Here is a 14229-nt window from a genome sequence, read left to right on the forward strand (position 1 = left end):
TTTGAGTTCCATGTCCTGCATTGTCTCTAGGGGATTCTCATTGTGCTCCTCTAGAGGACTATTGGTATTTGGTGGTGATATGTTATTTTGTTTTTTTTGTGTTATTATTTTTTCTTTGTGATTTTGACATGTGAATTTCTTTTGTAGTTTGTGTGAGACCCAAGCCTTCAAATTTATGTCTGCTTCTTTTTGTGAACTTTATGTGTCTTTGTCATTTACTTTGGTCATAAAAAGCTGGTTCCTGTAAGCTTCTGTTTTTTTCGGCTTCAGGTTTTCTCTTTTGATTTTATATTGGAATGGCCAGATTGCTTTTGTCTTCAGGAGTTCCCACAGTGGCCCAAGTCAGATGAGGATCAGATGCTCTCAGGCTTTCTCCTAGGGTCTGCATCCCTCCAGGAAAGATTTTGGCCTCAGGAATTTGAGCAGGGATGTTATCACATGGTCGAGTCTGTGCCTTTATAAGTGAAACTTGGGGCAGTGTTTATACAGTGGACTCCTTTAGGAGGAGAGAGAGAGGTAGGGAAGCTGCTTGAGCTGACAGAGCAATACAAACACCTAACAAGGGTCATGGCTAGAACGGACACAGAAGTGGATTCAGATGAGGTGGCTTTCCCTATAGGAGCAGGAGGGAGGCTCTGTGTATTGTGGAACTGGTCTGTACAGAATGCAGGGAATGGCCATTCAAATGCTTGAAATCCTGAACTGGTGAGTTTGCAGCTGGAGGAGAGGAGGGGCGCCTCAGGAAGCTGTTTGGAAGAGAAGATATTTTGGTTCTGGATACTTTGAGTTGTCCTGATGCCCTAATGGAGGTAACGAGCTGATATTTGGTATCAGTGATACGTGATTTGAAAGAGAAGCCTGGGGTTGACAGATTGAGGAGTTTTCTGCACCAGTGTGTTCTAGGACCAGTGAGATCCAGCCCTCAAGAGAAAAGGGGAACATGTTAGTGGGAGCAAAGTGTGAATGCATGGCAGGGGTTCTCTATCTACTGAGCTTTTCTAAACAAAGATCCCTTGGCTCTACCTCCAGTGTTCAGGTTCAGCAGTGCAGACCCTGGAGTCTGTTTTCTTATCTGGCTCACAGAAGACCAGCATGTCATCAGTGTCAGGTCACATTTTGAGAAGCATTGGCCCAAGGAGCAGTTTTTCCTCCCAGTATACCTATTTGTGACACCTCTTCCAACAGTATTATAAGAAATTGCTGGGCATGGTGGTGCACACCTTTAATCCCAGCACTGGGGAGGCAGAGGCAGGCGGATCTCTGTGAGTTCAAGGCCAGCCTTGTCTGCATAGTAAGTTCCAGGCCAACTGGGGCTACAGGGAGACCCTGTCTCAAAAAGACCAAAAAAAAGAAAGAAAAAAAGAAATTTAGAGGAAGAACAATTTGTGCTGTCTTTTTAAATATTTATTTTGTGCATGTGTGTGTGCATGTGCGTGTGTGTGTGTGTGTGTGTGTGTGTGTACATGTGCCAAGGTACTTGTGTGGACGTCAGTGGTCAACTTGTGAGAGTCCGTTCTCTCCTTCCACCATGTTGGTCCCCAGGATTGAACTCAGATCATCAGACTTGGCGGCAGATGCCTTTTCCTGCTGCGCCATCCCACCAGCCCAAATGTGCTTTTGTGAAGTATTATGTGCTATTGATTTTGTAGGGATTTGGCAAATTGCTCACAGCACTACTGAGCTTCATAGAGCTGTTTTCTTCTAGAATGTGTGCCATGAGCACATACATCTTACAAAGATTAGTCTAAGTGATACTTACACAGCAATGAAGATGATTTATAATTGCCGTACTATGACTTTGGAAGTAGGACCTTGATTAATTCAACCTTTCATGTGCTTCTATGATGAGCTAAGCACAGGGGCAGGCCCCTTGGAGAGGCTGGTTTAGGGTGAACTTCAACTTGTGTGGGTAATTTGATCTTTGTTCTTATGTTCAAATGGAAAGTAAAACATTTTTGCCTTGAAGCTAGTCGTTTGCTTCAGTTAAGATTCTCTGCGTTTGGCTGTTGGGATCAAGCAATCAAATCTTATGCTCAAACACAAATAAAAATGTCCCCAAGGTAGTTTCAAAGAGCAGAAATCAAGAAAATAACTTAAAAAAAGTTCTTACATATTTTTAAAAGTTGAAGACTTTTGTGGAAATCTCGAGTCTAATGCCGATGGCTTTTGAATTTTCAAGTATTTTTGTTTGTAAATTTTCACCCCTCCCCCATGATCTTAATAGAATGAATACTGAGGGGATGTATTTGTAATAGCCTCGTGATTTAAAAATTAACTGCACCAGGCATGGTGACACACACTTTTAATTCCAGCACTCAAGAAGCAGAAGCAGGTGGATCTCTGTGAGATGGAGGCCATCCTGGCCTACATATCAAGTTCTAGGGTAGCTGGGGCTACAAGTACCTTGTCTCAAAAAGAATTATTTGCAAATGAAACTTTTCTCTTGTTAATAGTGGTTGTTTTCAGTAGTAGTCAAAACATTATCTCTAATATTTATTGCAGTCAGTGTATAATTAGTATAAAGAGTTATTTAGTTCCATGAAACTGTAATATTATATCCAAAACATGATTTGGTATAAGTCTGAATATTTTCATTTGACATAACACTTTTTGCTATTTTAGTTAGGCATATAGAATGTTAATTATGAGAAAATCCAAACTGGGCCAGGTGATACAGATCTGTAGTCCCAGCTATGCAGGAGGCTGAAGGAGAAAGATTGCAATTTCTGGGCCTGCCTGGGCTACATAATGACAAGGCTAGCCTGAACAACTTAGTAATGATTGGAAATGTATGTAGCTCAGTGGTACAGCACTTGTCAAGAATGTTTGATGCCCTGGATTCAAGCTCTGATACCACCACCACCACCCTAAAAAATCGATTAGATTTTTATAACTCAGTGGTAAAAAGCTTGCCTAGCATGATTAGGCCCTGGGTTTCAACCCAGCACCACACCAGAGAAAGGAAGGGAAGGAGGGAGGTCCATTAAAATGTGATTTCTGTTCTTAATGTGACCCTCACAAACACATACTGCTTTTCAGAACAAGTCGAAGTTCTTGGCCTCCAAAGGAACACTGAATGTAATTTCAGAAGACATCCTGAAAGCTCGGGATTCCTTGTCAACTGACACAGGCCAGCCCCGGCAGCCCGAGGAGCTGTTGGGTGCTGCTGGGGTGGAGCACACAGAGTCAGAGGACGAGCCTGCTCAGCAGATGGATGCGCTGTCTACAAACCTGGATGACCTCAATGTCACTTGCCTGCCAGAGGCCTCTGTCATTCGTCCAAACCAGGATTATAACTTAGTGAATTCTCTGTTAAATCTTACCAGAAGTCCTGTAAGTCATCTTACTTTTCCCCAACATGATCACAATAATAGGCATTAAAAGTTTAAAAAAAAAAAAAGATCTATTCCTTTAATGTAGAACTCTAGATCCTTTTATGTTGAATTTCCACAAAAAGCTTGACATGGATGTTCTTTCGCCCTCAGGATGGCCGCATAGCCGTGAAAGCGTGCGAGGGCTTGATGCTGTTAGTGAGTCTGCCAGAGCCTGCGGCCGCCAAGTGCCTTACTCAGAGCACTTGCTTGTGCGAACTGCTGACGGACAGACTTGCCTCGCTGTACAAGGCCCTACCTCAATCAGTGGATCCCTTAGATATTGAAACCGTGGAAGCAATTAACTGGGGGTATGCACCATTTGTATTTTCCCATAAAGGTGACTTCTTACACACATCTCAACATCCACTTGTGTTTTACAGTGGCAAAAATCTTTACTTTGGAAAATTTAACACTACTAGTGATCATTAAATTTAATATTTTCTTGAAGCTTGTATTAAATGTATTAATCATTAGTAACAAATTGGTATGGGAACACTCCATTGGCTACAGAGTTGAGCTACTTTTATTTGTGTAGGGCTCACACTAAGATCAGTAGCTTTCATTGTTTTTTTGTTGTTGTTTGTTTTTTTTAACAACAGAAACAGTAAAAGAGGGGCCGCTTTTTTAATAAATAACTTGCATGTGCTCTAGCGCAGTCTTGGATGTGGCCTGCTCTGTGGACGCACCTGCTTTGATACTTTCACTCCCTCAACACCTGTTCCAACTCTTCCCCTGGATTCTCTTTAGAAATAGGACTGTGGGCTAGAGAGATGGCAGAGCAGTTATGAACACACACTGTACTTGCAGAGGACCCAAATTTGGTTCCTAGGACCCACATCTGGGGGGCAGCTTGCAACCACCTCTAATTCCAGCTCCAGGGATTCAGCGCCCTCTCCTAGCTTCCATGGGAGCCTGCATGAGTGCATGCATTCCCACACATAAGACATGTAATTAAAATCTTTTTAAAATTCCTTAAAGAAAATATGACTTTCGTATAACATTCATGTTATCAAAAAATAAAAGCAACATGAAAAACTGCTGATAAACTTACCACCTACCAGCAGCCAAGTATTTTGGCATAATTACCTTTTACCGTTTTTCCCCAAAAGTTTAACTTTCTTTAGTTTTTGTTTTTCTGTACCATTTTTTGCTTCCCTGTCGGGCAGGAAGGGCATGGGGATACTTTCCGTTTCCCCTTTTTCCGCATGTGGCAGCTGAGAAGCTCCGCCCCTTTGTTGCCTTTGACCTGCTCAGATTTATGGCCGGAGCTTGAGGAACGCTCCAAATGGTTTTCTCCTGCTGCTCCATCTGCCTTAGTCTCTCTCCCCTTAAGGAGTCAAAAAGATTTATAGCTGTTGTTTGAGTTTCTCTTATGTTGGCTTTCTTTTATAAATCCTCTTCTGACTGTCATTCAGGTTGCTCTGTGAATGTGTCATGCACATGTACTGAGTGTGGCATTCACATGCGGTCCTTTCCGCGTGGCCCATAGAGGGCTGGCGCCTGCTTTTGCCTTAGCATTTCCTCCGTGTCCCGCAGGTTGGACTCCTATAGTCACAAGGAAGATGCTTCGGCATTCCCAGGGAAACGAGCCTTAATTTCATTTCTTTCCTGGTTCGATTATTGTGACCAACTCATTAAGGAAGCACAAAAGGTTTGAACTTTTTGTTTATTGATATTTTTGAATGTGCTAAGTACAATTTGAGTCCCCGTGTATCTCCCCACAGACATATTACTTGTGTCTTCATTGTTATGTGCAGTACTTTATGAACACTGACTTGCCATGATGGCTTGCCTCCGGTTCTCTTTGTGAAGTGCTCTAAGGTTGTTGGGATAAAATTTTTTGCCCCATCCCTCTTAGTCTTGGGGACAGGGGTTTGGGAGCAAGTAACCAAGCAGCTGACACCTAGTCTGGGTTCACGGTACTCAGGTCAATTTTATGTTTTGCATGAATTCAGATGCGTGCAAGTGGCTTCGTTGATACTCATGCTGTTTTCTAGACTGCTGCTGTTGCTCTTGCCAAAGCTGTTCATGAAAGGTTCTTCATTGGTGTCATGGAACCTCAGTTAATGCAGACGTGAGTGCCCTCTTTCCTTAAAAATAAAGATGCAATCCCATTTCCGTCCTTTCTGCCCACTGATGACCTGTCTGCTGTGCCTAGCTCGGAGATGGGGATTCTGACATCCACCGCTCTACTGCATCGCATCGTTCGACAGGTGACCTCGGAGGTTTTGCTTCAAGAAATCGTAGTCTTTATCCTTGGAGAACAGAGGGAACCTGAAACGCTAGCAGAAATAAGCAGGCATCCTTTAAGACACAGGTTAATTGAGCACTGTGACCACATATCTGATGAGGTGAGTCACACAATGGACAGCATTGGCCTTGGAGTCTTTGAAATGCTGATTTTTAATGTAATGTGTTATTGTGTGTGTGTGTGTGTGTGTGTGTGTGTGTGTGTGTTGGGGAGGGGGAGGCATGCACGTATCACAGTGCATGTGTGGAGGATCAGAGGACATCTGGCAGAAGTGGGTTTTCTGCCTCTAGCATGTCAGTCCCAGGGATAGAACTCGGCTCACTAGGCTTGGCGGCAGGCATCTTTACCTGCAGAGTCATCTCACCTGCCCCTGCGTGTTTCTTATGTGGCTTTAAGAATTGCAGCCTGACTTCCAAGATGACAAGAACAACCTAGAGAAGAGGGTTTTCACTCAGCCTTTCTCAATCTTGTTCAGATAAGCATAATGACGCTGAGAATGTTTGAACATCTGCTACAAAAACCCAATGAGCACGTTCTCTACAACCTGGTCCTGAGGAATCTTGAAGAGAGAAATTATACAGAATACAAACCTCTGTGCCCCGAAGACAGAGATGTGGTAGAGAATGGCCTGATAGCAGGAGCTGTGTAAGTTTCCATCCAGCTGCTCAGTGCTTGTAGAGCCAGAACTTTCTCCACCCAGTTCTCTCATCCTTTAGCTGCCCTCCTTTTAAATCCCAAGACAGGCTCAGTGGTCCTTAAGCCTATTAACAAAACTAATAGAGCTTTGAGATTGTTAACATAAAATGATAATTTGATTATTAAATATACTATCCTTTATTTCTTTATATTAAAAAATTACATAATATTTCCCAGAAACTAGCAGAGAATCTTTTGGTTTAGAAATGTCATAATAAATGTTGTTTTTTATACATCATTAAATTAAACTTAGAGATCTGGAAGAAGATCCATTATTTACTGACATTTCACCAGATAACACCTTGTCTAACCAAGAGTGGCTTAGTTCTCCACCTCGTGCGAGTCCAGACCACCCCAAAAACGACGGGAAGACAGAAGTCCATAAAATTGTAAACAGGTGAGGTTCTCTGTGATTCACCTTGCAGCTCTCTGGCTTGTCTTGATGTACAGTAGTTCTACACTTAAGCTGTTAACAGAAATGCACTATGAACTCAATCTTCATAGATGATGTCAGCTTTTTTGTCTTCATAGCCAGTGACTGGCCAGGGCAACATTTGATACCAAGGGAAAAGCTCCACTTTATAGGAAAGCAATTTTCTATTTCAGCTCAGTGGTGGAACACTTACCTAGTATGCATAAAGCCTCCGAGATCAATCCTTAGCAATGCAAAGAAATAAAAACAATTGAGAAACAAATAGTGGTTAAGTGCACCAATCTTTTTTAAAAAAACAAATGATTTAATTTTAAATAATTCCCAATTGTAGCAACATTGGCAATTGCCAGTTTGTGTTTTTACTTTTTTAAGTGCCTATGGCAGTTTTCTCTTTTATCTCCCCTTTCAGTGTGGTCACCGATGGGCCTGGTTCTGGGAGGTGACATTAAAAAAATGGCATCTGGCTGAAATGAGAAATTATGATACATAAAAATATCTCACATTCAATTGCTTAAAACCAGTTTCTGAAATTAATAAATACCATAGCAATCTGTTACTGTATAGCAGTCTAAAGTTTTAAGGAGTCTTTTTTAGGCTTTCTTGGATTACATAAAAAATTAAGTTTTAAAGCTGTTTCTCAGCCTTTTGGCTAAGATCAAGGGTAGTATCTGTTCGTAGCTGATCCGTCCTCTAACTAAAAACTATTAAATGGATTTTTAGAGCTTGGAGATGGAATAAGAGCTTGCTCCATGCACTCATACGTCAACCTTGTGTTGTAGTACCTCCAGGAAAAGTGCCCGCACACCTGGGAATCTCAAAAATACATTTTAAAATGATATAAACCTTTTCAATAAATGAAATAGTATTTAATCAGTAAATTTATAAGGCTGGTTCAGATAAAGACCTTATTTTTTGAGCTTTTATATCGGTAGTTGGTTAAATTTACAGTGTCAGGTACTTTAGTATATAAAAATATTGAAGTATGAGGATATTCTGTGATTGATTGTGGCCTTTTTCCTTTAAGTTTTCTCTGTCTGGTACCAGATGAAGCAAAGTCATCCTACCATGTTGAGGGCACTGGATATGACACCTACCTCCGAGACGCTCACAGGCAGGTACGTGATAGAACTGACTCATCTGGGAGAGGAAAAAAAGTCTCAAGAATGCTCATGCACATTCCTTGTCACGTTGCTCAAACAGCCATTATGCCAAAGAAATGAGTCAGCTCTCCTTGTGGATGAGACTTCTGCCATGCTGGTGCTAGTTGGGTTTTTTGATGGGGGCGGGGGGGTGTTTTGGGGTTTTGTGAGTCAGGGTCTCGTGTAGCCAGGCTGGCCTCAAACTAATTTATGGCCTTGATCTTCCCAACTGCTGGGATTATAGAGATGTATCACCATTACTCAACTCTCAAGGAATAGTTTTTATTATTTCTAGTCTGTCATTTCCTAACACTTTCGTTAAACACATTTTAAAAAAGAATTACTAGGAAAATGAAAACCAAAAGCTAAAATCTGAGTCCCAATTATGCATTGTTAGATTCTACAATGCGAACATTCCCAGATTACTGTGAAAGCTGGAAGTGCTGGCTCCTACTTTTGCATTCATTACATTGGATGATGGTCACAGGAGCTCGGGCATCAGCAGTGGCCTGTGACCATCCTTTGAATAGCACTGTCCAGCCTCTCATGACAGTGTGCCCAGTGTCAGTATGTTCTAGGAACTGCAAACTTGATTGGTAACAGGCATCAAGAATCCATTGTTTGCAACACCTTAGAACACATTGAAATCTTTAGCTTTCAACATGCTCCAAATCTCACATGATGGTACTGAGTTCAGTCCTTTAAAGAAAGAACGTAAATATTTACTGAAGGAGTGCCTTACTGAAGTCAAATATGCCTCTTTCTCACCAACTTACATTGGCCCTTGGCCATTGTAATGCTCCCTGGGCTTCTTAAGAGCTGTGTCATTCCCACATTGCCCTGGCACTTCCCATGTAGCTGACAGTCAAGTGTCAGGTTATTTAAGGGAATCATTTTGGTTTCCTCTTACTTTTGTCTCTCAGTAGTTCCTTAATGATCCAAATGCTTTTTCTTCCCTAGTTCCGGGACTACTGTGCTATTTGCTTAAGATGGGAGTGGCCCGGGTCTCCAAAAGCACTGGAAAAGTGTAATTTAGAAGCAGCCTTCTTTGAAGGTCACTTTTTGAAAGTTTTATTTGACAGAATGGGAAGAATTCTCGATCAGGTAATGCATTCTAAGATACTAATTTCCATACTTTGTGACCGTTCTCCATGGTATAATCTCCGTCTCCATTTGTCTTTTCCTACTTGTTCCACTGCACATCTCATCCTTAGGTCTGGATCGCCAGTGGCCGCTGGCTTCTACTGTGTTGAGCAAGGGAAGCATGTTTATTTGACTGCTCTTTCAGAGTCCTGTACCTTGCATCCCACGATGGGCTGTGGTTTTGCGTGTGAAGAGAGTGCTTTCCTTTATGACTAACTCAAAGCCTTTCAGGTAGTACAGTTGGTTAGTTACAGATGGATGGAATAAGCTTAATTTGGAAGCTCACAGGTGTTATTGCAAGAACTATAAACCCCCTGGTCTCATTAAAATGATGAACTTGCTTCTTCAATGAATGTGAATGAGACCTGTCTTCATAAGGGAAAGGGGAAATTTTTAAATTAAAAAATTGTTCATTTGTTTTTCAAATCGCCATCAGCTGATCTGTGAATCATCAATTGTCAGGAGAAATGAGTTTGGATGATAAAATTCTTTCCTTCATTGACAGTGATGAGAGCTTGAAATCCTCTACACAGGGGGATACGCTTTTGAAGGAAAACAGCTGGCTCAGTACTTGCCTCAACATAGAAACTGTCTTTACCAGTAGGGAACGAAACATTTCTATATTAAAGTACTTGCTCTTTTTTTTTTTCTTTAACTTTTTAGTTAAATATTTATGTGGGCACAGGGCATAATAAAAGAAGTTTGCTCCATAAGCAGGTTTTCTTTAGTAACCAGAAAGTCAAATAAAGAAATTAGAATTTAAGAAGTGTATCAGTGGGCTAATCTTCAGACAGGACTGCTTTAGACAAATATCAATAGAGACCAAGTCCTTTATTTAATCTTGTATTTCTGGCATTTAGCTGTTTATTTTAAACCTGACAGCCAAGTGTACACGTCTGGTTTACTGTGGTCCATGCCGCAGCCTTGTAAATCTCCTGGGTATCTGGAATTCATCAGTTGATTGTGGATTTTGTGCTGGTTTGGGAGGGAAGGGGTGCAGCTTGAATCTGATTAGGTTAATAAACTAGGGAGTTTAGCAGTTAACATCAAGTGAGTCATCTTTGGAAACTTCAACCAACACTAAAAAGGATTCTAAACTTTAAAAACTGGTTCTAAATGGAATTGAAAGTCCATTCGTAATCATCACCACACTTGTTTTCCCTTTAGTCTGTAGAGTGCCAATACTGTGGGCTGCATCAGAGACAAAATGCCCTCATCACACAGCGCATCATGGCCGGAGTGATGCCTCCCCTGGCTCAGTCATTCTTCCTCCAGCCTTCTATCATAGGCAGGACAGACAGATTCCAAGTATTATTTTTTTTCTGGCCTGGAACTCCCAAGTGCTAGAATTAAAGGCGTGCACTACCACGCCTGTCCTTCCAAGTATTATTTTATAAGTGGGGAATCCTTTGTTTCAGCGGTAAGACTTACAGGTAGTAAGCTCTGAAGCCTAGTATGAAACATTTTGTACTTTAAAATTCTTGATTTTTTACTGGGCATGGTGGCGTACACCTTTAATTCCACTTGGGAGGCAGAGGCAGGCAGATCTTTGTGAGTTCAAGGCCAGCCTTGTACACATAGCAAGTTCCAGGCCAGCTGGGGCTACAGGGAGACCCTGTCTCAGAAAGCCATAAAGGAAAACAAAAAAAAAGTCCTTGATTTTTTTTTTTTTTTTTTTTCCTAAGCCTTTTGATAGGAACACTATGTGGTCTGATCGCAGAGATGCTACAAGTCCTCGGGTGCTTGGTGTGTTTGGTTTGTTTTCTTTTTCTTTCCTTACTGTTTTTGCTGAGGATAGTGTTTACCTGTATTTTCTTGGGGTGCACCCCTAATAGGCTCAAGGTGACCAGAGCTTCCCACTCATGATCCTTTTTCCCCACAGTAAAATGCTTAAAGATTGCTATTTTGCAGAAACTTATCTTCATTTTCATAACATTAAGATGTAATGTGGGCTAAAGATGTAGTTCAGTGGTAAGCTCTTGCCTAGTATGTGTAGGCTCTGGGTTTGATTCCCAGTACCACAAACAAAATAGTGTCAGTTTTAAATTTCTTACCCCATGGCTAAATTAAGTTATAAACAAAGCAGCACCATAACAGAAATTGAACAGTGAGACTAGCAGGAGAACTTTGTGTGTGTACTGATTTAAGCACCTGCAAGAGGCAGGATTTTTTGAAGTAAAAATAAGAATAAATACTTTATATTATTATTAATAATTAATTTTGACATACTGGAGATTAACTATAGGGCCTATGCATGGCAGATAGGCAGGCACTCTGCTACTGAGCTGTGTATCTAACTAGAAGTTGTAAACACCTGAAATACAAAGAGCCATGTACAATTCTAGATTTGAGTCATGTTTAAATTATTTTGTATACATTGTTTACCAAATGCCTAGTCATAGTTTTATTTTGTCCAGTTTTGTCCATTTTAAAAATCCATTCTTAAAAATGGTTCTTTGTGTGTAAAATTTAATTGAATGAGAATCCCTGTTTACTCCGAGTTGGTTCTGTTGCAGTCATTTCCAAGTAGGAGAATATACTTAGACTCTTCTCCTTGGTTAGGACTCCAGATTTCCATTTGCCTGTCTTGCTTAAGGCAAGATTTTGAAAAAGTCAGAAAGTCTGTATTATGAATCTCATAGTAAGTAGGAAAAACTATAATTAAACTTAGCACCTAGGAGTTGAGTATTTTGTGCCTTGTGTCAAAATATGAAAACAAACAAAAAACTGTGTCCCTCAGCGTGTCTGCCACCTTTTAACGTGTGTCCAACCATCCTCCCCCCAGAGACTCCCTGTGATTGGTATTCATTGTGCTTCTTGGGTTCACCCCCTGTGGCCCTGAGTCGCCCTCCCTCCCCAGGCTGCCTGTGTACCTCATCTACCCAGCTTCTCATCCAGGTAGTTAGCTTTGTTTGGGTAGTTAGCCCATAAGTTCCCTTTGGTTGCTTGGAGAGAAGAAAACTGGAAGGGGTGAGGGGTTCCTGCTCTAAGGAAGTCACAGGAGGCCTTTGTGTCCCGTGTTCCGTCCCCTCTGATGTTGACAGACTTTATAAAGCTCTGCCATCAGCATTGTGTAATAAACAACAGTAAATAGCTAGAGTTCAGGAATACATATTGTGATATTACATATAAAAGATGTCTAAGGAACTACACCCAGATGTTGTTATGGGGAGAACTAGCCCTAAAATTAAAATACACTTTAAAAAGCTGAAATACTTTCTCTTTGCTAAGGACTTCAGGTTAATGTATCCTCTGTGGTTTGTAGTTAATACTTTATCTGGCACATGGGTGAGTTTTGATGACCTGTTGTACTGGTTCACTAAATCAACTCACATGAAACAGACATCCTGCTCTCTCACAGCTTTGTCTTTCAGTATGTTTCTATGCCTGTTTTCAAGTTTCAGGGCTGTACCATAGGTGCCTTGACTTCCATGGTGAGAGCTATTTAGTAGTCAGTGTTTTCCTTACAAAAGTATGTGGCAGGAAGAGCAGGACAGTGGGTTTCCCATCCTTGAGAAGCTGAAGTGTCCACCAAGCACAGGCTATGTATATTTTAAGTCATGTTGGCTCTTTCTATTCTTGCTTCTGTACAGCCATACGATGTGAATCTACAGGTGACCTCCGTTCTGTCAAGACTGTCCCTCTTCCCTCATCCACACACACATGAGTACCTTTTGGATCCCTATGTGAACCTGGCCTCTGGCTGTAGGTCCCTCTTCTCTGTGATCGTCAGGGTAAGTTCAGTTCTGTTCTCTCCTCTGGGATCAATAAACCTGTCTCATTAGCATCCTCATATCATTGTGTGTAGTTAGCCTAACATAATGAAAAAATATATGTATCTGTTGCTTAAAGGTAATCACTGTATATTCTGGGCTATTACAGAGTTGAGGGGGATTCATTTAAGTAACTTACGTGTATATGTGTGTGCACATGTGTGCAGGTGTGCTTGCCCATGTGTGTGCCTGTATAAGTCAGAGATCAGTGTCTTATTTCATCACTCTCTGCCTTATTTTTTGAGACAGGGTCTTTACTGAGCCCGCAGCTTATCATTTCAGTTAGGCTGGCTGGCCGTGAGCCCTCAGGATCTGCCTGTCTCTACTCCCTGCACTAGAATTACAGACATACACCCTGCTCCCAGCTTCTCTGTGGGTGCTGGGGGTCCAAACTCAGGTCCCCATGCCTGCACAGCAAACACTCTGCCTGCTGAGTCATGTCTCTAGCCCTAACTAATATATTCTGAAGAATAGACAAGCACCATTGGCAGTTGGGGTTCTTCAGTGATGGGGTTTGAGGTGGATTGTTTCTAAGAATTCCTTTGTAGTTACTTCAGGAACTGAACCCCTTGTTTCTGGTGCAGGTTGTTGGAGACCTTATGGTTCGAATTCAGCGCATTCAAGACTTCACTCCCAAGCTTCTACTAGTCAGAAAACGATTGCTTGGTTTGGAACCCGACGGCCCTATGTGAGTCAATGTTTCACATATTTTTTTTTTTATAAAAATTGCATCCAATTCAACGATCCCCTCTGATCATGATTTGTTGTCTGCTTTTTCCAGTGTTGACCACATCACATTGCTAGAGGGTGTGATTGTATTAGAAGAGTTCTGTAAGGAGCTTGCAGCAATTGCATTTGTGAAATACCATGCTTCCTCCACGCCCTGAGAAACATCTTCCAGGTCTCTCGGGGGAACCTGTGCTGTTGTGTACATTTCGTCTGAAAAGACTCTGCTCCACCCAGCCACAAGAGGGTGAAAAGCCTCTTTAAATGAAGTATTGCTGTAAACTGGACAGAATCATTAATTACCCACTGTGGACGCTCTTGGTAGAAAGTGACAATGTTGTTTGCGTTGGCTTTATTGCAATGGTTCTTTATATAACTTGCACATTATTGAACCTAGGATACAATCAAAGGAACTTCAGGAAATAAGCATTTCAATGACTGTGAAAAGCTGCACCATTTCTGATGTTATGACTTTGATGATCTTTCTGTTATTTTAATATCCTTTTAGGCAGCGAGGCATTTCGACATTCTCTGGCACTCAAATGCTTATATTCTTTTGGATCAAAAAGCAGCAAAAAAAAAAATCACTAATTTTATAACTTTTTAAGGTTAGGCTTCTTATCAAAACATGTAGGAAAACTGTAAATGAGAAAAAAAATATAGTTCAGAAACCATCAAAAGAATTATAGGAAAT

At 41.3% G+C, this 14229-nt stretch overlaps 1 protein-coding gene and 1 pseudogene across 1 annotated transcript in view; both read left to right on the plus strand.

Moving 5' to 3' along the window:
* The window catches only part of Fam160b1 (family with sequence similarity 160 member B1), a 40959-nt gene extending 26730 nt beyond the window's left edge, over positions 1-14229 (plus strand). The window contains exons 6-17 of the mRNA XM_008830238.3: positions 3040-3333; positions 3486-3682; positions 4911-5025; positions 5372-5448; positions 5533-5725; positions 6101-6270; positions 6575-6718; positions 7779-7869; positions 8854-8997; positions 12630-12770; positions 13394-13497; positions 13591-14229. Of these exons, the coding sequence (XP_008828460.1) occupies positions 3040-3333; positions 3486-3682; positions 4911-5025; positions 5372-5448; positions 5533-5725; positions 6101-6270; positions 6575-6718; positions 7779-7869; positions 8854-8997; positions 12630-12770; positions 13394-13497; positions 13591-13696 (1776 nt within the window). The 3' untranslated portion in view covers positions 13697-14229. The remainder of the gene's footprint in view (positions 1-3039; positions 3334-3485; positions 3683-4910; positions 5026-5371; positions 5449-5532; positions 5726-6100; positions 6271-6574; positions 6719-7778; positions 7870-8853; positions 8998-12629; positions 12771-13393; positions 13498-13590) is intronic.
* On the plus strand, positions 7384-7558 carry LOC115069830 (annotated as a pseudogene).

Source organism: Nannospalax galili, unplaced genomic scaffold (assembly GCF_000622305.1).
Source record: "Nannospalax galili isolate Female #2095 unplaced genomic scaffold, S.galili_v1.0 scaffold974, whole genome shotgun sequence".
Lineage (NCBI taxonomy): Eukaryota > Metazoa > Chordata > Mammalia > Rodentia > Spalacidae > Nannospalax > Nannospalax galili.